General features: G+C 42.1%; 1 protein-coding gene across 2 annotated transcripts in view; it reads right to left on the reverse strand.

Annotated features, from left to right (window-relative positions):
• Positions 1 to 42: 42 nt before the first annotated feature.
• Positions 43 to 23547, reverse strand: part of atf6 (activating transcription factor 6) — a 56799-nt gene continuing 33294 nt past the window's right edge. For both annotated transcript variants that reach the window (XM_083766985.1, XM_083766984.1), the window contains exons 15-16: positions 20248 to 20332; positions 43 to 2061 (exon numbers count right to left, since the gene is read on the reverse strand). In XM_083766985.1, coding sequence (XP_083623111.1) covers positions 1865 to 2061; positions 20248 to 20332 — 282 coding nt within the window. In that variant the 3' untranslated portion in view covers positions 43 to 1864. The remainder of the gene's footprint in view (positions 2062 to 20247; positions 20333 to 23547) is intronic.

The following is a 23547-nucleotide window of genomic DNA, read 5'->3' on the forward strand; positions in this document are numbered from 1 at the left end:
CTTTTTCAACAGACATACAGGAACAGGCATATTCAGTGTAAATCCAGTGTTTTATTGACTTTTTGGCAATAGGGATATCACCTGAATCAGATGTGTTTTTGAAACAAACGGCAACAACAAAGTGAACAAACATAGAAAGGCTGTGCTTAAAATCACACAACACACTATTTAAAGAATCCGCATTACATGGGTATCTATCGGTTGACCTAGAATAGAATTGTCTGTGCAATACCACAGTCAAAAGGTTTACACTTTAGAGAATATGCATAAGATAGCAACATCCTACGCTACACATTCTTGCCAATAAATAACTATTACATATTTCCCCACCATACAAAATCCCAATTAAATTCCTTTTCACCTATTACCAGGCAGTCACCTACAATAGCAAGGGGAAGTTGCTAAGGCATTACATCTACAGAGGGAAGTTGCACAACACAGGAAGTATAGGCAATAATTAATAACACCTCTATCCCTAAATAGTATGCTATCAGGAAATATTTTCTCACCCAATATTTCTTTCAATATTGTTTTTCACTATGCCACATTTTAAATACAGATCATTCTGTTTAACAATAAAAGTGCAATTAGAACAAGTGGACAGAGATATCAAATGTGATACGGTATCTTCACTTTTACTTTACCAATTCGAAATGTTGCAAATGCATTTATCTTTTTGAGCTCAGTGTATCACAAAATGTTAAAATCAGTAACCAATAGACTTTTCATGGAGAACAAGCAAAGTCCCAATTGAAGTTAACATTATGGAGGACACACATAATAAAAAAAAACAATATCTATGCGATGAATAGTCTTTTGAAAGCCTAATTGAGAGAAAAGAATGTCCTCAAATGTACTGTACATTCACTTTGTTCTTCTTGACATTTAAGCAGCTAGTGGCTAATATCCCAATAATAAGTTCACAGAATTATTCCATATTAGTCCAAATAAATATGTATCTTAGACTTCCTTAATCTATTTAGGTATTTAAGCAAAGCACAGTGCAAACAAACAAAAACACAGAACATAAATTCTTTATCAATCCAATATTGAGAATAAAGCATTTCAATTCCATTCATGAATAAATGGAAACCCAAACCATCAGAAATAATAGTGGTTGCTATTTTCACTGACTTCCTGAGTATATGCTGCAAGTGTTTACCATTTACTTCTGAGAAATAAAATATTAAACTTCATGCACAGAGGAAGAAAAACAACAAGAAAGACGAGAGTAAGAAAAATAGATCAAAATAGTGTTCCCTTTCTGGCAAGGCCACACCGTAACTCAATGTTAACATAAATTTGTTAATTTCAACAATGAAAAAGTATATTTTCTGTCTCAATTTATTATGGCTTGGTGCACTGCACATAGAGATGTGTTTTTTAACAATATGACGTGCTACTCTATTGTAGCTTGGCCAGAAAGCAACAACCAAAAAGAGTAAGTATTCATGTTATGAGGTGACTCAGGGTTCAATGGCCTGCCGCCTGCTGCTCTGCAACTACCTTTGTGCAGGGCATCTGGGGATAGGAGAGAACATCTTCACCACACAAGGAGAGAACAGCTTCCCTTGGGTCATCACATACAGATTATTTCCGGATATCAAGGCTGAATAAAAGAATGCGGCAGACGTGACACTGACCATTTCAACTACTTCAGCCTTCTGTGGGGAATCTGGGACTGAGTTCCCTCCCAAGGCCAGAGGTGAGCCCACGAATGCCAATTCTGATCCAAGATCAAAAGACAGACCAGAACTATTAAATCAGTGTATAAAAAAGGTAAAAGATTAGTACCAGAGGGCTGAAAAAAAGTAAAAGTTCCACCTTTCCGGAATTACAGCGAATGCATCAGTTGACTGGGTTCTCATGCGGAACCCATGAGGACCCCGACAGGGGGTGTGGCCTGGCTCTCAGCCGTTGAGGGTTTGTAGAGAGTGTCAGTGTGGTTGACCCGGAGCAGCGGTGGAATGGTGGATGACTTGACGTGGATGATCCTCGTGTTTGTGACCTCACAGTCGATCTGCATCATTATCTCAAAGCCCTTGTCTGGTATTATGCTCTCTGTAATGGCAGAGAAAGACAAAGGATTTTAGCTAATTAAGTCATAGTTTATTCACCTGCACAGCAATGAATCGCTGCGGTAGAGCAACAAAACACAATTATAAAGCACTTAAATAACAAAATAAAGATTTGCGCAGGTGAGATTTAATAGAAAAACCCCCAGGGGCTCATAAAAAACATATCCCCTTAAAAGTTAGGAATTTATACCATGGCTGGCTTTAACGAGATACAAATGACATGTGAACAACCTCTGTTCATTTATTCTATGTCTGTCTAACAAGTAATTGGACATGTAATGGTTTTTGTCATGCCTTTCCCCAGTGCCTTTTTAAAATGATAAGGGAGACAGCGCTTAGGTGGGGGTAGGGGGTGTTTTGTAGGGTAGGGGCAGTTGGGGGTTGAGAACCACAGCAAAAAGAGGGTTACAAAAACAGCTGGAGGCCAGAGGTGAGTCACGCACTGGCTTTCTCCATCATGGAGATAAACAAAAAACAAAACAGCTCCAAACAAGAGGAGGACATGCAAATTTGAGGGAAGGAGAACAGAGAAGAAATGCTGGCAAGAGTGATGGAGAAAAAGTGATCGCTGATGATGACTCAGGCATTTTGGTGTTCATGAAACTGAAACCCCAGGAGACTGCAACACTGCAGATGGTATAGGTCAGCACAATGAAATAAAGTTCGTTATACTCAGCGTCAAGGGTAAACATTTGCACAAAAAGGTCATCTTGTAAATTGGAACCCCAAACAAGTACTGCAATTACCCTTTACTCTGCAGAAAAACTGAAATAAGGTCGTGAAAAGTCTACTGAGGTTTAAACAAGTTGTGAGGTCCCTGGTTTGTGGAATCCCGCAGTCTAGCTGAATTGAATGGACAAGTATTCACTGTGCCTCTTGGGGAAGCACACCTTTGAGTGCACAGACAGACTAGTAAAACTTTAGCCACCAAAGCCCATAAACAGCATGTTCAAGGATCCATCCATGTCAGGCTTATTTACATTACTGCATGCAACTTGCACTTAACAGACTTCTGCCTCTTATGGCTCTCCCTATGAGCAAAAGAGATGAGTTGGTGAAGAGTGTGACAATAACATTCCCCATATGGACTGCACAGGAATGGCATGCCACCACCAGGTTTTGGTAGTCTCATATGACCCAGAAAGGCAGCTAAAGAAGGCTTTAAAATGTGGTTGGTTAGAAACAGACGTCTTTTTCCAGAGACACCTGTCAGAGACATTAGCTTCCCGAGCCCTGCCATAGGGTTTCCATATACTTGGGAAGCAGATGCGGAATCTTGTTTAATCAGATGGGCGGTTGCTGTGCGATAAGTCCTTCTTCAGCTGGAGTATTCATGCCATTGGATGTATCTCTGTCAGTGTATGAGTCCATCCACTCTACTGGAGTGAAACTTGGCCTTTTCATATACATCTGGCAACTTTGGAAGTCATCTCAAGGAGTACAAAATCTTCAAAATCTACAAATGTCACGGAATGTTTCCATTAAGACAGGAGACACTACGCTACAGTGTACTTTTATACCTTGATAAGATCATGCTGTATGGGTGTACAGAAAATCCTCCAAGTTCAAGTTCCGGTTGGTGGGGTAAAGTAGACCCTTCAAGCAGTTACCATTACTTTCAGAGTGTGCCGCCTGAGCTGTGTGTATGCAAGGTCACTTCAGTGAGATTGCGACTGTACTGTATATATTGTCAGGGCAGAGAGGGACACGTCAGAATTCTCCAGGATAGACAAGCTCTCTGTCCTGTGCTTCGCGGGGCCCCCAAATCTGTGGACTGATAATGATCGAATCCGAATTCGTGACGTAACAGGTCGTATTTGCTTTCATATGTGTCTTTGCTGTTCACATGTATATATCACATGACCATTCAATTTGGGATAAGTGTGGGCAATCAATAAATGCCAGATCTTGTGAATCCATAATTTTAAGTGTACAGCCTGTTTATTGGACTATTAGATAACCCTCTCAACAGGATGGCGCATCAGCGTGACGACCCCGACGTGATTGAAAGCGGTTATCTTGTCCAGCAGGTTGGGTCATTTTGACCAGTATTGTAGTCTAGACATGGCCCCATAGCTGGCCAGAAAGGGCCTTTAAAAAATGCATTTGGATGCAGATTTCTACCAGCTTGGGGCTGTGTGTAGGTCGGCTTATTAGTTTTATCTAAATGGGGAATCAATTTTAAGTGATAATGTTTGGATGTGATACCATTGTGAACACGCTATGCTCTGTTTGTTGCCAACTGTGTTGTGTTTGCATAAGTGAAATATCCTATACACGCTGGTATAGCTCTGTTGATTTTGATGTTTTGCTGAAAAAAAGAATGGAAAATGGAGGCGCTCGCTGTAAAAGTATGTGTGTGTGCGGGCGTGTGCGCGCGTGTGCGTGCGTGTGACTCGGTGTGTAAGGGGAAGCGGAAGGTGCGTGCAATGTGTGTGTATGTGCGCCTAGCAGTGGGGATGACAGTGCAGTGTCTGTGCATGCGCCTTTGTGTGTGTGTGCATGCGTAGTTGGATGTGTGTGCGTGCGGGCAGTGTGTGTGGGCATGCGTATTTGAATGTGTGTGTGTGCTAGTGCAGTGTCGTGCCCCACACACCCTGCCACAGCGAGGCGCTTTTCTTATCAGTGTGTGTGCAATGTGTGTGTGCGTCTGGGCCCGGAATGTGATGGGAACTGGTTTTGTTGTGTCTCAGCCTGGCGCCTGTCTAAAAAATATTGATAAATTGAAAAGTACACCAAGTCCTGCCACTCAGAGGAGGGATTTGCGACATTGAGTGGGTCAAAAAAAAATGCCAACCTGGGACATGCACAGTGGTGGAATAGGTACTCAGTTATTTTGCTTAAGTGGAGGTACCAATACTGCAATTTAGAACTACTCCTTCACAAGTAAAAGTACGGAATTGAAAAAGTACTTGAGTAAAAGTGCAAAAGTATCGGCATCAAAGTTGTACTTAGGTACAGTACTTAAGTAGAGGTACTTGGTTACTTTCCACCACTGGACATGCACAACTTGTCCCGTTATGTCAAATCATAAAATACAACCTCCCGGCGTTTGGGGGAACACGAATTACCCAGAGAGAGAGCAAATGGAGTCAGATAAGTGTCAGTGAGGTGGGTAATGGTGTGTAAACAAAGGTTGTGTGAAAAAAGCCCTAAAAACCCGGCTGGGAAAAAATTGTAGATTTCACCATTTAACACATTGACAGCTCCAGACGAGACCGTTTTCAAAGGGGAGCAAACATTTTTCCTTGGGAAACTGTAAGCGCCATGGCTATAAAAATATAATAGGAGTGTCATAATAATTATGAAAATTAATTGGAAAATAAGTACACAAGTTGGCCACATGGTGGCACTATAAAAGCCCATAATTTTGGTTTGATTTGATTTAATATTTATTGGTTTTTTTGACTGACAAACATAGACCATGTTCCTCTTCTGACTACCAGTAGACAGATATGATGACCAACTATTCCCTCTGCATTGGACAGTAGGAAACTGATAGTTACCTGACATGGACTGATTGCTCGCTCATCTTGACGTGTAGACAGGTGACGTTTGACTTAATTGACTTTTATTTTTACTTTTAATAAAAAGGTTATAACCATTCCATTTCATCATAACATTGGAGAGGAGAATAATAATAATTCCGAAAAGTTAATTGAAAAATTGCACAAGGTGGCCACACGGTGGCCTGGTAACAGCTTATTTCATGTGTTTGTTTAATAATTATTGAACCGAGAGGCATAAAATCATAATTTCCTTTTCTCAAGTGTTATCTGGGCGCTTCCCCAGATAAGCCACGCCCACATGCATATTATATACTTTTTGCTGCTTGGAATTTTCTTTAAAAAAGACGCCTTTGTGCACTGTTGTGCGCTTCTAAAAAGGGGTTATAGGTGATTTAATAAATATATAAATATAAAAAAACCAATCAATCAATCAAGTGGTGCTGTGAAAATAATAATAATATCCACAATATTTTCAGTTTCTCACCTGGCCAGTGGGAAACTAGATAGAAAATAATAGTCATGATAATAGAATAAATAATAATAATATTATTAATAATTGCCGACCACCTATATAAGGGGTCTGGTGAATAGAGTTACTAGGTGGAGTTCACTGGGGAAACTGTGGTTCAAGGATGGAAACTTAGGGCTCCATGGTTGAACCTCAAGGTCCTGAGTGTCTAATGAAGGGAGATATCCGGATCAATGTATATTTTGTAAATAAGGTTTAATCTGTTTCTAGACAGAGATGCCAGGGAAGGCAAAAGCCAGGGGGCTAAGAGATCTGTTGCTTTATAAGCACAGAGAGGGTGAATTCAATAGGTCCTGATCAGACATTATTGTAGCACCGAGATGCCAGGGAAGGCAAAAGCCAGGGGGCTAAGAGATCTGTTGCTTTATAAGCACAGAGATGGTGAATTCAATATGTCCTAATCAGACATTATTGTAGCACGAGGCTTGGGTGATATTGATTTTTTGATATCGGTATTATCAATTACCTTTTTTAGGTTGGCTGGAAATTCGGCGTCGGTGCCAGTCAATGCATGGGCACTGAGTTATTAGGCAAATTATAGTTGTTTATAGATATTGATTTCAAATATCGCGGTAAATGGTAATATCGATACATCAACCAAGCCTAAGGGAAGGAAAAAGCCAGGGGGCTAAGAGATCTGTTGCTTAGGGCACAGATATGCCAGGGAGGGCAAAAGCCAGGGAAGGCTAGTCATGACAAAAGAGAAAATTAAGGATCCAGAAAAAGACAAAAAAATAATAAAATAACTGTACATTTTTGATTATGTTCTTCTGTAAACTTATTTGTATGTATATTAAAATGGTTGTGGTTGAATGTCGTGTAAAATATTCGCCACGCATATGCACGTGTGTGCACGCGCGTGCATGTGTGATGGTTTGTATGGAAATGTCACGTGGTACCCAGTAGCGCTCGCAAGATACTAAAATTTGTAATTAAGTAAAAAATACTCCGGGGAGTAGAAATTCACTCTTCACAAAACAAAGATAGCCTTTCTGTCAATACTTTTTGCCATCTGGACTGTGCGCGTTTGTGCGCTTCTAAAAGAAGGGGGAAATAATGTTCTAATGTGTGAGAGTAGACAGGCCTTAAGCTTGATATCTGGGAAGAAATCAATTTACAAACCATAAGCCCCAATACTATTCAATTTCACATGCAGTGGGTGGGGGGAGAGAAAGGTATCATAATAATCTAATCTAATCTATAATACATAATAATAGTACGTGAACTATGGGTGGGTTGGGTAGGGTCTGATTAAAATAATAATGACTGAATAAATTGCAAAGTGTGAATTCAGTTCAGGGGAAAACCCCAGTGTAGTCAATACATGTAAACCAAACCCAGTAACCAGACTAAAATAAAATAAAACGGTAAGAGGGGTGGGGTTCACATTAAAGGGGATATTGTAGGTGTGCACCATCGAGGAGGGATTTTTATATTGATTTTACCTCCCTCCATAGGAGAGAGGTAAAAGGGGGGGGGGAGACAAAAAGTACGTTGTTTTCAAAGTGTAATTAGTGTAAGTGACACCAGAGTGATAGTAAATAATAAAGTCCAGAATTCAAAAATATATACTTAATACAAGTACACAAGTAAGCGAATCAACTGTCCCCATGCAGAAGGGCCCTGCCCTGTTCAGTAATCAAACATACTCAAAGTACAAGTAAGACTCATTGTGTAGAATGCCTAAGTGCAAGTTGCCAGATACATATATTTAAAATTAGTGTAGAGACAATAGTATATTTGCAAAATAAGTGAAGTGTTGCAAATCAAGGTAGTGAACTGAGAAGGGATTGAAACCATTGGCAATATTCAAACTCTAGAGAAATATCTCAAGATTGTACTTAATTGAGCTAAAGAAATATACGTGTTTACTTTCCACAAGTGAAATATAGTGTAGTGCAAATTATGGGAAAGACAAATTGTGCTTTTGTACCAATGCTGCATAGTAATGGTGCAGTCTAGCAACACCATAACTTAGAAGGGGACCAGGAAGGAGGGGGCATAGTCTAAAAATCAACAACACAGGTGGGAGGATATTTGATTTCATATGCATCAGCCTACTGTCGTATCTCCAGAGACAGTTGTACACTCTGTTCCACCAAAGAGACATTGTCGACTGCAGCAACCAGCCAGCACAAGACCACCACCGCTGCTCCAGAGTTGGGGGGGGGGACTTGCTGAGAGACATTGAATTGACCGTGCTGCACTGGGTTAAGCACATGGGCCAGACACACGCAGCCACCAGACTGCTATGCCACCTGCTATGGAGAAAAAGAACTGTTCCGAGTGCTGGGGAGTCACTCACAGAGACACTGACCACACTGCTCAAGGTCATGGGCCAGGGGTGCGTTGCCTGCACCACTCTGCCCAAGTAGAGGCCCAAAGCCATTTAAAATCAAATATTGGACCTGCCACAGTTGTACACATGGGCCGAGCATGAGTGTGGATTTACACACTCTCATGACAAATTATAAATGCGCGATTGCGTAGGGTTGGGCGCCGTTGGTACAAAAACACAATACTAAAGACAACTAAATGAGGGTGATTAAATGTAGTTACATGCAATTGAAGTACCACGATCAAACTATATATTTTTTCAAAAGTAAGGGAAGGCAATTGGGCAAAACCATAGTGTAAAGTAATTGAGTGAACAGAGAATCATCCCCCTATCCCTCGCCCCTTTGTAGGCCTACACAGTATATAGGGTATATACACGTACTTCATGAAATACATTTATGGAACGGAGTGGGGGCACGTTCAGCAAAATAAATAGTACAAGTGTGATTAAAAATACACAAGTTGTGTCAATGTAGTGTTTCACATATCGCTTAATAAGTGTTAAAGCAGAAAACAATAAGTGAGATAACATAGAATAACAAATGTAGGTGTCATCAATGACTTCAACATAACTCCAAAGTGTCCAATACTTAAGTGGTAGAAGAAACTGGAAATCAAATAAGGCTAAATATTAAGAAAAAAACAAATGTTACGTGGGTCTACATTCACTTTGAGTAATCATTTCATATAATAGTCATTAATTGGAACAATTGGAAAGGACTATAGGCTTAGACGGTCATACACTCGCACCCTAGGGGATAGTTTTCTCGTTTATGCTAATCTGACATAATAAGTAACTGCACAGGAAAGTCATATATATATATATACTAAATGGAGTGAATAAAATTGAAAATAATTAAAATCATTTGGAAAAACTAAAGCTTTGTCGGGCTTGTGCCTTCAAGGGGCCGACCATTTGTTTTGGATCAGATATGAGAGAGGTTCAGGAATTTTGGAACAGGGCCACAATTCGGGTAACATTATAGTGCACTCTGCAGCACGTAATAAACATATGTTTACCCCCACTTCGACTAGGTTTGAGCGTGGTCACGCTTCAATGATTGACCAGGGGGGGGGCAAGTATTTTTTCCTAAAGGGCCAAATGAGATATAGAACTCCAAAAAGGGGGCAGGGCCAAAAGGTTTAACTTAAATATAAATCTTAGTGGTCTTTGAAAAAATAGCTCAAATTGACCAAGTAAGTACAGTACTACAAATTTAAGTAAGTTTACCTTAATGTAAGTAAGATGTAAAGTAAAATGTGTCATTATTCAGTGTCTATGGGGAACTTTGTGGAGTTCCAGGCAAAATACAAACAGGGAGCAGATCTATAGAAGATGCACCAAATAACGATCCCAAAGCAGTGTCCCAAAAGTGTCCACGGACACCTTAAGCAGGGTCCCCATGATATTAATGTATGAGTAAATAATGCAAAATTTCATTAATAGGCCTCATGTTGGTATGGTTGTCGTGTAATTAGATAAATGGAGTCATAAGTAGCCTAAAGTAGGAGTCAATGAGATATTATATCAAGAGATATGTGTTATTATAGTTAAACTCTGGCAGATCAATGTTATGTCTTTTTATCTTTTATTGACCATCTTTCTCCTGGGTCTTCTGCAGTGCGCTCTAAACTGTGTAAATGCGTGCAGGGGGGAACATCTGTTCCTCTAGGTACCCTCCCTCCATAAAAAGTGCATTTTTGCGGAACGCTCAGGAGAAATATACATATCTTTAATTATTCTTAGTTTCTCCTTCGTCGATCTCCCTACGCCCTCCCTCCATCTTGGTTATGTGTAAATGCGCCATGGGGAGAACGCCCAGGAGAAATATGAAGATATATATATTTTGTTTCTTTAGATACTTTTCTCTGCCTTTCATCTGCCCTCCCTCCATCTTGGAAATGTGTAAATGCGCAGGTGTTAGAACCAGTTTGAAGTGTTTGACTTATTTGGATATCGTGGCACTGAGATAGCAGAGTTTAAGTGAAAACATGTAGGTTATTGCATAAAAAGGCTCTTGCAACAATGGAGCTGAACCATTTTGGGAAAAAATTCTGTACTGTAATGCTGTTCCTGGTGTCTTGAATGTCAATCATGTTGTCAATGGAATAGGGAGTCTTGACTAGCCGCGTCTAGCGGTCAGTACTGATCCGATGCTTTGACACGGGTTTTCACTACAGTACAGTCGGAAGTTTGTTTCAGAGAGCTCCTTTCTCTATGGTTTAATTAGATTAGGTGTAGGCTACTTCTAATATATGACACCGGTGAACCATAAAATTGTGCACAAAGCCGCAGGATTGACAAGGGAGAGAGCAGCACCATATATTTCCATACTAGTAGCAGCTGTGTGAGTGTTTGTGTTATGGTATGAATGCACGTTGGGCCATTATAATGCCATGTCAACGCAGCAGCATGTAGAGCTGCTATTTTCGGGGGAAAAAAAGTTCCCTCTGGGAATCCAAATTACAAATATGATTAATTTTAAGTGACCTTTCCCAAAGGTTCAATATCAAATCAAGTTGAACTTATAATGAAAACACAGAAAAAACACGGGGTCAATATAAATTGGGACAATTACAAAAATGTAACACAATAAAAATAGTGAAAAAATCAAATACTGAAAATAAACGTTCTTTCAATATTATCTCCCCAAGAGAGGTGGTTAAAATCGAGTGAGTTCTAGGAGGGTCATTCTGGCCTGGTATGTGTCAAGGAGGGACTGAGAGCATACGAGAAGCTCATGTTTTTGAATAATTGGTTTGCAGAGGTCTGGGTTGAATCAAATAACCAATCCCCCCCAACAGATGGAATAATTGCCAAAAGGTATAATCAAAAGTAACTAACAATTTGTCCCACAGGAAGTGTCCAAGAGGGAGTTCTGAAAGACTTAAATGTCAATAATATGTTTTAATGTGTCAATAATATGTCACATGAAGGAGGGGAGAGGATAACCCTAATCCTATAAATTCCCTAATAAATTCTCTACAGGATCAGGGGGACGTCAATGTCCGAAGGTGTAAGCATAACAGGGGGGGGGGGGGGGGGGGACACTCACATACAAGGTCAGGATGCAACACAGACCCAGACTTTCCAGACTTTCCAAATTTTACTTAAGGGGACTACAGACCAAAATTAAGACCCCCATGGACAACAAGGTGTCAAGTTCATATCCAGGAGGGACACCTGGTTGGATTCAACAAATCATTGGGTAGGATGACCGCACCGTGACCGAGCCGTGACCTATTCCGTTTTATTGTCACTGAATACATTTATCTGTGATTCTGTGTATGTCAATCAAACCAAAGGCGACCTAAATAACTAACTTACTAACATATGCAAAAAACCCGATCACATAACCTCCTTGAATGATTATACGTGCCGGCAAAAGAATGTTGTGTGCTTCTGTTATCTTGCTGTTGTCCTTGTTGTGGTCCCTTTACAGTTGTAAGATAAAGTCACCAAAACGGTAAGTATGAAAACAAAAACACAGCTACACCCAGTGTTGAACTTCAAATATGTAAATATGAGACACACCAGGAGTTATAGAACATTATGTTTAGGAAAAAAGGACATGTAGTGTCGACAAAGGGGGGAGGGGAACTGTTCTGCCAAGTTTGTTTCCATAACAGGTTGGAGTCAGAGTACGCCAGGCGGAGTTCATGCACCCAAACACCAGGGAGTCCATCACAACTTCCACCTGGACAGGCTTGCAGGCTCGCAGACGCTGCGGGACGCTGCGGGACAAGGAGCAGTGCACCATCAGCTCGTGCCACCGCCCCTGGAGCAGAGACGGCCCTGTCTCTGGTTCGAATGGGGGATACGAGTTTGGTCCTAAAATCACCTGATGGGAAGTGCGAACTGCCCTGTCACCTTGTGCCTTGCATACCGGAGCCTAAGCAGTTCAAGGCCTATACGTCGGGTTGCGACTCGCGATAACAATTACCCACTGGACAACAGGATGGATGGGCAAATAAACAATTGCCCATCCCTCCCCCGCGCGAGAACTCTGCCCCCCAAGGGCATCCCGGAGTACAATTTTTGTCAACATGTTTTCAGTGTGCAGGACATGGAACAATGCCGAATGGTAGGAACAAAATGAACGTTCCTAGTGGTTGGTTTCCCCAAAAAAGGAGTGGTTTTACTATTTTACAGGTTTCCACACGCATACTAACTTGGTTTTCCACACCACCAGTGTCCACCTGCACGATGCCTCAAAATGATGTCTGACAATAAGTAAAATACTACAAGAAGTTTGATATGTACAATGTGATTTATGGTTGATTTGATTTCCGCATCAGTGACGCAATGTACTTCTATTCATATGATTGACCTGACTATTAATTGTCATTCTTTTTTATTTTTCATCTTTTGGAATTCAATGTCTGTGTACCACTAACCCCTGAATGCAGTGTTCTACCGTCCCTGAATTGGTGTGCCCCTCGAACGTCTGTATGATATCTGGTAATTGATTACTCATTACCAAGGAGGGCTGGTGGGGTAAAGTAGACCCTTCAAGCAGTTACCATTACTTTCAGAGTGTGCCGCCTGAGCTGTGTGTATGCAAGGTCACTTCAGTGAGATTGCGACTGTACTGTATATATTGTCAGGGCAGAGAGGGACACGTCAGAATTCTCCAGGATAGACAAGCTCTCTGTCCTGTGCTTCGCGGGGCCCCCAAATCTGTGGACTGATAATGATCGAATCCGAATTCGTGACGTAACAGGTCGTATTTGCTTTCATATGTGTCTTTGCTGTTCACATGTATATATCACATGACCATTCAATTTGGGATAAGTGTGGGCAATCAATAAATGCCAGATCTTGTGAATCCATAATTTTAAGTGTACAGCCTGTTTATTGGACTATTAGATAACCCTCTCAACAGGATGGCGCATCACGGTTAAATGAAGAAGGGTCCTCATGGCAAATACTGGAGATAAGCTGTCTTGGTAGGCTTTATGTAGCAGTGCAGTCTGATGACCCAGAAAAACAACTACAGTATAAGTAACTGGCTGGAAAAGCAGGTGCACACTGCCCACACACAGAAATGTGTATTCTCTTTATTTCTCATTTCAGGCTATAGCCTTTATCAAGGAAGCTTGTGTGGATTAAGAAGTTCCATTCAATACCACAGAATTTGAAATATTGCTGTGGCAATTATCTTTCCTATGCCAATTCCCGATTCCCTGTGTATTCTAGTCCATTTCATTGGTGGAAAGTAACCAAGTACATTTAGTCAAATACAATACACAGTACAATACTGTACATACATCAGAATTTCTTTACTCCATAGTATGTATGGACCTGGCTCTACTGGCAGCAATCCAGTGACAAGCCAGCAGGTGACTGTTCTTGTTGCTGTACTAGTGACACCTACTGGTTGGCTCCTCTGTATTAGCAGACAGGGGCCGTTGGCTCCTCTGTATTAGCAGACAGGGGGCCTTTGGCTCCTCTGTATTAGCAGACAGGGGGCCTTTGGCTCCTCTGTATTAGCAGACAGGGGGCCTTTGGCTCCTCTGTATTAGCAGACAGGGGGCCTTTGGCTCCTCTGAGTCTGTATTAGCAGACAGGGGGCCGTTGGCTCCTCTGTATTAGCAGACAGGGGGCCTTTGGCTCCTCTGTATTAGCAGACAGGGGGCCTTTGGCTCCTCTGAGTCTGTATTAGCAGACAGGGGGCCTTTGGCTCCTCTGTATTAGCAGACAGGGGGCCTTTGGCTCCTCTGTATTAGCAGACAGGGGGCCGTTGGCTCCTCTGAGTCTGTATTAGCAGACAGGGGGCCTTTGGCTCCTCTGAGTCTGTATTAGCAGACAGGGGGCCTTTGGCTCCTCTGTATTAGCAGACAGGGGGCCTTTGGCTCCTCTGTATTAGCAGACGGGGGCCTTTGGCTCCTCTGTATTAGCAGACAGGGGGCCTTTGGCTCCTCTGTATTAGCAGACGGGGGCCTTTGGCTCCTCTGTATTAGCAGACAGGGGGCCGTTGGCTCCTCTGTATTAGCAGACAGGGGGCCTTTGGCTCCTCTGTATTAGCAGACAGGGGGCCTTTGGCTCCTCTGTATTAGCAGACAGGGGGCCTTTGGCTCCTCTGTATTAGCAGACAGGGGGCCTGCGGAAGATGATGCAAAACGTTTGTGCATGTTACATCGTCCCGGTGAAACTCCTTGCTGTCAGGTGAATAGAACCAGCTGGTGACTCCATGTAGACGAGGCACATGGAAGTCTACAACTTCCCCAGTAGGAAGGGCCAACAGGCCAACGCTGCTGGTTGGCAGCGACAGGGAGCACAGTAAACGGAGGGGAATTGGCAACAACTAAATTGGGAGAACAAATGGATGACAATCCCAGAATCATTTGAAAAATAAATGAATTCAAGTTTACAAAACAAGGTGCCTAGCTTTGGAGGAGCACATACAAATTCAAAGACGTGCCATGTACAGTACAAGGACCATACTGGTCGCATCCATATTTCATGAAATTACCAAAACAGCTTGACGGGGCATAAACAGTGGGGCAGGGAACACAAAAACACACAGCCTGGAGGGCCCAACTTCAAAAGGCAGGTCTTTGAAGGGGCTGCCAAGACTAGACCTCTTGCCAGGTCTCCTTTCTCCCCTTTTACCGGTGCCATCTGGAGACGCTCCAGAAAGTTCCTTCCTGGCCTCTTCAGTGGCAGAATGTGAGCTAGTGTGCACGCCGACTAAGCCCTATGGTGCGACAGCATTACATTTAGAGGAAACTCAAGGGGGCATCTCTGGGGGACAGCGTTTGCCAGCTTGGCGTGGACACCGACAACCGAGAGGACATGTTTGAGATGGGAGTTCTGTTTGTATCCAAAAGGAAGCAACTCATCAGTAAGCATTTGAGTCAATAAGAAGGAATTAGCTAGGTCTTAATAGGATGCTCATTAGGGCATTCAAATTATCTAACACTCTGGCAAAATTTGAACTGGGACTTAAAATGAAAGGCTCCATCATCATCACCATGTTCGATCATCATCACCACCACCACAGAATTGGATATTGTTTTAGGGGCACTAGCCCCTCCTATGCACAGCTTTGTGTGCGTGTTTGTAGCACGGAATGTGATGTATGATGATAGGAGCACCCCTCACTTCACACGAGTGTGATTTTTATATGAGAGAAGGGAAAATAAACTGTAGAAGTAGAGAGCTACTAGAGAGTAACTTGTGAGGGCTAAACGTCTGGACTGGCATGAGTGGCGTCTAGTCAAGAGGACTGGTGGTGGTGATTGTTCCGTTTAGATTAGGAGAGTAGGAAAATGTGACCCTGTGACTCCTTCAGCACTGCCAAACTCTACACTTAACCCACCATCACAAGCTGCCTGTTAGCAACAATAACTAGACATTTAAACCCAAAGAAGGCAAAACAGACTACTACTATTGTGGCATGTGCACGTGTGATGATAATATCCCAACAGCCTATTCACCTGATTTATTTTTATTTTTTAAGTGACGTGACGTCAGCCCTGAGAAATCCCTCTGCTCAAAACATGTCAGTTTCAATTGATTGAGCTTCTTTTAAACTCAGGGGATCATTAAATAAACACTCCTTTTAAGGAGTTCAGCATTCAGCCATGGGAGATATCTTTAGAGGGAGAATCACAGAGGTCAAAAATGTCAAGTGTCTTCAACAGAACCTATGAAACATGGACATACAGTCAAGACAGAGGCAGGCGAAGGCCTACATCAAAGTCCCTATCTCCGCTGTTCAGTGATTGACCAGGACAGACCCAAAAAGATCATTCAGTACGTATTAGCAGAACCTATCCGCCTCTAACAGATGAAAGCCATTTAGCTGAGTGGGGGGGGGGCATTCCTGAAGGAGAGCAACAAGGAGCTGGAAAGAATTATCCTCCGCTCCGGAGCAATCACTGCTGCACAGAGGGGACAGCATTTCTGCTTTTCTAGGGGTCTCCCCCAAGCTTAAGATGTATACTCACACAGAATATTTTCAAACAAAGATTACATGAACATGAATGTAAAACACGCCTGTGAGACAGAGTCATCTGAGGGACATATAGCCTATGTACACAGGGTTTATGAGAGCCATGTGTGCTTTGACACGCCACCACTTCTTACTGGACACTGATAAAAGGATTTCCGTCATGTCACAGGCTCACAACAGCAGGGAGTGGGCCGCATTGTGAGTTTGTTGATCTGCTATTTTAAATCATTTTGCACAATGAGTACTTTTACTTTTAGTACTTTAAGTGCATTTTGAGGCAAATACTTTTGTACTTTTACTCAAGTAAATGTTAGCTGGGGATGAACTCGTAAGAAATCACCAAGATTTGGATTTTAGTTTTTCAATTTTGGCGTGGTGTTAGGTTTTCAAAAAGCTGTGCAAACAAGTTGGACGCGCCCCCCTAGTGGTCTGTTTGCACTCAGACGGGTCTGAGTTTTTAATCAATTATTTTGGTTTTCAATAATACCTATATTCATCTAAATTTTGAGTCAGTGGAAACAGACCACTATTTTTTCCAACACTGCGACCTTTCCACTCCAGCTAAGCATGAGAAGAGTATGGCTGCAACTAACGCTCATCTTTATAATCAATTCATCTGTTAATTTTGTTTTTAAATCTGATTAATCTGTGATTAATTTTAAACCATAATAGTGAAATAAGGTAATAAAATTACAAAATTACAGTACGCACACCACATGCTATTTGAAACTAAACAGACATCTTGAAAGTGCTCAATGTGTTTACCCAGCTGTCAAAACAACTAACAGTCAACAAAGACAGTCAAGTTTTGATAATAAAACATTTTTAGAACAGTAATGTTAATATGTTAAAGCACTAAACCGAATTCCAAAATTTGAATTCCAACCCTTCGTCAAAGTCAATTACTGTCTTCTGGCGTAAGACCCTTCTGGAAAATATACATATTTACTACTTCACTTTAAGTTAAAACAAATACAAAAATACACACTGACACTATTTTTTGCTCTGACTTCCCCCATTCCTTGTACTAGCACTTTGCTCTAACATGATATAAATATTGGCAACAACCAATAGGGCTATGTCACTTCCTTGCTTATAATGCTGATTATTTAGGACTTGAAAACGTTTCTACAGTCATACTTCATTTAGGGTTGTGTGTGTACAACAGCATCAGTGAAATGTGTTGAACACAAACCTAAACTCCAACATCTGCTCTCATCTGAACTCCTTGTTGAAAAACAGTTTTCAATCTTCTCTTTACAGAATGCCACATGATCAAACCCTTAAATTAGATGCAAAACTACTTTTCACAAAATAAGAGGGCAAAGACATCTGGTGTGAGCACAGAAGGACAATGTTTTGATTTTGTGGGTGATCCGTGTCAGATCATCCAAATCCAAGATCCTTTTCTTGTGGTGAAAAAAAATACATCTTAGGAGACCCAGTGTCTCTCACTGAATACAACCATTGTTGGCATTAGGAGCAATTAGTCGAAAAGGAGATCTAAGATTTCACTATTTGCCTATTTACTTCAATGGGCCATCTGACCGGTAAAGCTTCAGCATTCCTCCATGACAAGACCAACCAAGAACAATGTTTACCTTCATCAATCTTCATCTCCGTAACCCCTCACTACCCACACCCCAAAAAAGCATTTCCCAATGGCGCAGTCTTCCATGCTGAGTAAGAGGATCATATTCCACTGACTCACTCCTGGGCTAGCTGAAACACAAATCGAATCCGTTGCTCCATCCCGAGCCAGGGGAGGAGAGGGAGATAAGACGAAGACAAGAGGATCAGTGATAAAGATGCCAAATGAGCAGCCAAGAACAACAGTCTAATGTATTTCTAATTACTCACACCCTATAGTACTTTGGCCCGAGTCCGCCTCGACCAGAATGTTCTCACTGATCAGTTCGTTGTCATGCCACTTTTACAGCGTGGCTCTGCCGTGTCTAAGATCTGTGTGTGTGGTGTGTGTGTCGTCTATCCAGAGCTAATCTGGACGCATTGGCGCCAATCTTTGTATGCATGCAGACAGTAATCAGCCACAGAAATAACGGCCAACATTTCTTTCACATATGTTGTACGCTTGTACCGCATGCCACTTCAGTTATGCAATACGGTCGGTACATGTTGTACACTTACTTGTGTCAGTATTATGATGACGTATTGATGACATCATGTCTTTCATATGGATATTTGCTATATTTCTGGAGAGCATCACACTCCCTTGGATCAATATACATGCAATATACATTATGTCCATCGTTCTAGCCATGGACAAAGTATTTTCTACAATGCAGGCACAGACCATGACCTCCAACTTAAGTAATGAAATGTGTCTGTGATCCAGCAGTTATAGGGACCACAGAGCATGACCTCCAACTTAATTAATGAAATGTGTCGTTGATCCAGCAGTTATAGGGACAACAGAGGATAGTGCTGGTTCATTTGAGGCCAAGCAAGGACAGATAGTACTCAATAGGAATGTAACAAAATGTCACAATATTATGGGGCCCACAACCGGTTTCCAAGGTATCTATGTCTTATTTGTCTTTTTGAGCGGAGGGAGCACATGAGGTGTTTGTGTAGATTCATTGATCTTTAGAACATCTCTCCTGTAAGAAACTATAGCAGATGTTGTGGGGATCAGTGAGGCCATGCAAGTTCTTCACGGGTGATCCCTGTGAAGACACCCATCATCCTTTTGCATGGCAAAAAGGAAGACACAAATAAACTTTGATCAATTTGGTTTGCAGGTTGCTGATCTGGAAAGGTTATGGACAAAAGCAAAACACTTTCAGGCAACAATCACACGATCATTGTGGAAAATAAACAAATTGAGAAGCCAATTGTAACATCGCCACCCAGAAAAGCTTGTTGAATCAGAATCAAACTCAAGCCAGGCCTAATTACCATAGTTCGTAGCCCCACATAACCGCCTGAGGGCTGAAGAAAAGATTTGTCCTAATGTTGGTGCTAAATTACACTTAAACTCACTAGACCAGGCGGTAAAGAGGGTCTGCTTCAGTGCTTCAGTTCTGGGCAGATCAACACGCCACGCATGCAACTTGAGGACGCACGCACAGGCGCTCGTTATTAAGCGGCGGAGCTGCGCTGGAGAAATTTATTATATTATTATTATCGGCTTGGCACATTTCGTTGCCCCCCTCGGTGTGTTGCCCTACGCACAGTGCATACTGCACATATGCCTGTTGACGGTACTGATATCGAGGCTGTATTTTAGTCAAACACCAGCTCTGTAAGAAGAGACAAAATCTAAGGTGACACAAAGCCTAAAAAAGGGTCTTCAACAGGGGGTCCTCAGAGACACTGCAGGGGGGCCGCCAAATCTTTGTGTGTGTGTGTGTGTGTGTGTGTGTGCATGTGTAACCGTGCGAGAGAGAGAGATTTTTAGTATATATTGTTAACAGCTTTGTGTGTAAAGCCCAAACCGCACCAAAGGGTCGAGATGGGAAGAGGCGGTTTTAGCGTTCGTCCCAGTGGTGTGATATGTTCAATTCAATGGCCCAAACCACACCAATGGGTCGCCATGCAACTCCTCGATGTCCACACGATGTAAGAACAGGGAATAATAACCTTCCAAACACCGGATTTTGGCTCATTTTGAGCAGAAAAAAGGATTAATAAGCACGCACTTGCACGTCGGATTCTTCTACCATGTGATAATTCCTTGCAACCATTTTTAGCTACATGCAGTACATTTTTGTGAGAGGAGGTGTTGTTGACTCTGTTCCCAGCTCACCTGTCATCTATTTCACGTTGTACCTCTTAACACAACCAGAGGTCTCTAAAGAGGCAGTTCTTACCATTTATGTTCATGGCTGGCAGCACCACAGACATTTTGGGTCTGCTTCCTTTGTTGTGGCTGGTGGCAGGCAGTAGAAGGTGATCCTGAGAATAAAAAGGTAATAGAAAGCAATAAATCTTTTGGAAGCTAAATTAAATGGTACTGTGTGCTTTGGCAATTGTTGTACATTATATCATGTTTCCGAGATTGAGCTCACATCCTTATGAGCAACTCGGCTCCTGGAATCTACTCCCCTAGTTGAGAATGATCCAGAAGAATACTTGCAGTACAGCAGAATAAAGAGGATACAGTTACAAGGGGTCCAAGGTTAAAATGGTCATAGCCAAAGGCGACAATTCACATGAAAGCCTCTCACACCACACAAGCTAATAACTGCAGCGTTCGGAAATCAAACTGCTCCCATATGAGCATTTTCTCCTCATGTATCACTTCAAAGGCTTCAAAGCCAAAGCAGTTCAACATTATCTTAACAATCAAGTTTACACCGTGAAACTGTTTTGTGCAATCTTAATAATAAGATGCGAGATTTAATAGTATTCACCAAACCAATCATCCAGTGCACAATGAGATGAATTCCTGTTGATACCTACAGTATTATTACATGAATTAAGAAGTAAATATAACAATTACCAAGACCATCACTAAACAATGAAATGTCAAAATCTTAATATTTTGCTTAAAATAGTATACATATTTAATAATAAATAAATAAAAACGGTTGCCACGTCTGTATGCTAGCAAACATGTGTGGGCCAGTCCTCTTGAAACTGCCCAGTGCCTACACAAACAAACAAAGACACAAAACAATGCAAACCTGCAGCACACGAGGCCACACATGAGACAGGGTTTACTCAGATGGTGTCACTTGCCTCTTCCATGGGTACAGCTAGCGACTAAAATCTGGACCCGAATTCAAAGACGTGGGCGGCGGCGCTTCCACGTATGAGGTGACAGGATGTGGAAAATGTGACGCCATTCATTGAATCTGGCATCAAGTTGGCCATGTGGTGAAAGAGTTGGCCATGTGGTGAAAGAGCCATTAATGACAAAAGCAAGCAGAGATTAGAAAAGAAGGGCTGGGGGGGAGGAAAAAAGGGGGGGGGGAAAGCATGAAAAAACACCTCTGATCTGAACGGCCATCACCTTGTGTGGCTCAAGCATTCTGTTCCAGAACAGATGCGGTCTATCAGGGGACACAGCTAAAAACCTGCTACCGCCATCATATTTGGCTGCCAAAAGAAAAGGTGAGATGATAAAGCAGGAGGTTGCAGAGGTGAGGACAAGTGCGAGGGAGGGGGGTGGGTTGGTGAAGGCCAAGGTTGGGGAAGGTACAGGAACTCTGGAAAGACTTCAGATGGAGGGTAAAGTTGTACAAGGCTAGGAAAGGACGACGCGAGAAGTAGTGACTGGTCAAATTCAAGACTAATTGAGGCTGGAGAAGGCGTGAAGAACTAAAACCATGCCAGCGCAGACAAGGGATCTTTGTACTGTGCAAATAACTGTAGATGTACAATACAAATGGAGCAAGGGCAAGTAAGGGAAAGAACAAGGCCCATGTCTGTATTCAGGGGACGTAGCTGCAGTTCCTCAACAGCAAACTGCAGCGTTGTCAAATCTGACATGATGGGTGCAGCTGCCATAGAAGCCAAGCTTGGTGCAGACATAAGCCCAACTTATGCTCTGAAAAAGGGTGATCTACAAGCTTACAGCGCGTCACGGATGCAACATGTTGTGAGCTTGTAGATCGGCTTTTTCCGGTGAGCGACACCACTGTGCGACAAAGTATAAATTAGGCTGTAATGGCTCAAATCCCCACAGGTTGCAAATGGCCAGTGTTTCCACCACCTCACCTCAAGGCGTGCTTATATAAAAGTCACAGGTGCTATAACAACCCTGTGAACACACAGATGACCACAAAATGACCGCTACAATACAAACAGTTCGAACCTTTGGCTTTCATATAGGAAGTCTACGTTTTCCATCACCTCAACGTGTTTCACTCTGTGCTGTCGGGTAAGTGACCTCAACATGACCACGTCCCAGTGCTGAAGATGGAAGCCTGACCGCACATTCTATTAGAGCCAAACCATGGCAGATTTTTGGGTCCCCATTTTGGAATCTTACTTGTAGACCACCGATTATCGATGATTGACCAATACTTTGTAAAAGAAATAGCTAAATCTTGAAATCAATTAGGAAAAGATGGGATTAAAGCAGGGGTGGTCCGCGGACCACCAGTTATTGCAGGTGGTCCCTGGCCATGCATTAAAAATAAATAACTTACAGGAGTTCTTACTGTATGGTGTGTGTGTGTGTGTGATATGAAATGTGAGCTTACCATAATCACAGTAATCCTTAATCATATTCCATCATATTCAAACAAAATCACTGTATTTTATTAGATAATATATTGATATTATAGCTATTTTCTCCAGCTCCCTGTGGTGCATGAACCCCCCACCACTATTGTGTGGGGTGGGTCTATGATGGACCCGCCACGCACAATAGTGGTGGTCCCCAGGTTGCCCTTAGTCAGGATGGTGGTCCCTGGGTCAAAATCAGTTGAAAACCACTGGATTAAAGTTTCTATTTGAGAACATTTTAACGTAAAAGCACACAAACTGAAACTCTTTTGGGAATAGGACATGTTCAAAACAGGGGTACCAAGTAGGAACTGGATAAAAATCAGGACACTTCAGCTACATAATTACTGATAGTAATGTGTAAAGAAAAAAGTCCTCCCACAGTGCTGAAAATGGAAGGCTGACTGACCACACTTTCTATTAAATAAAATCATTTTGGGCGGGAACCCCTTTTGGTGTTAGCATTATGTTATGCTTTAGCTATTGAAAAATAGCAGATCTACAAGCTCATAGCGCGCCACCGAGTGGCGCACTACGAGCTTGTAGGTCTGCTATTTTTGAAAAATCGAAGAACGACTGACATAGAAACATAGCTTTTTCAGAAAACTGTCAGGATTTAGAAGACACTTTTAGAATCTGATCTCAGGTCAAAATGGGTTAAGGACACAGAGAGGCTGTGATGATGAACGTGGCAGGAGTTCAACAACAGGACACCAGTTGTATTGGTCCGGATTGGCTTCAGCGTTTAAACACATTTCAGATCTCAGCCCAGAGCTTTGGCTGTCTTGTAATAACATCACATGTGCTGGAACAAAAACAACAGCCCCGCCCCCTCTCAGGGACACACACACACACACACACCCTGAAACCCAGGAAACAAAATACAGCCAAATAAACGGAGGGGCGAAAAACTAATACAGCTCTGTAAAAATTAA

The sequence above is a fragment of the Protomyctophum parallelum genome, assembly GCF_964188405.1.
Source record: "Protomyctophum parallelum genome assembly, chromosome: 6".
In the NCBI taxonomy this organism is placed as follows: Eukaryota; Metazoa; Chordata; class Actinopteri; order Myctophiformes; family Myctophidae; genus Protomyctophum; species Protomyctophum parallelum.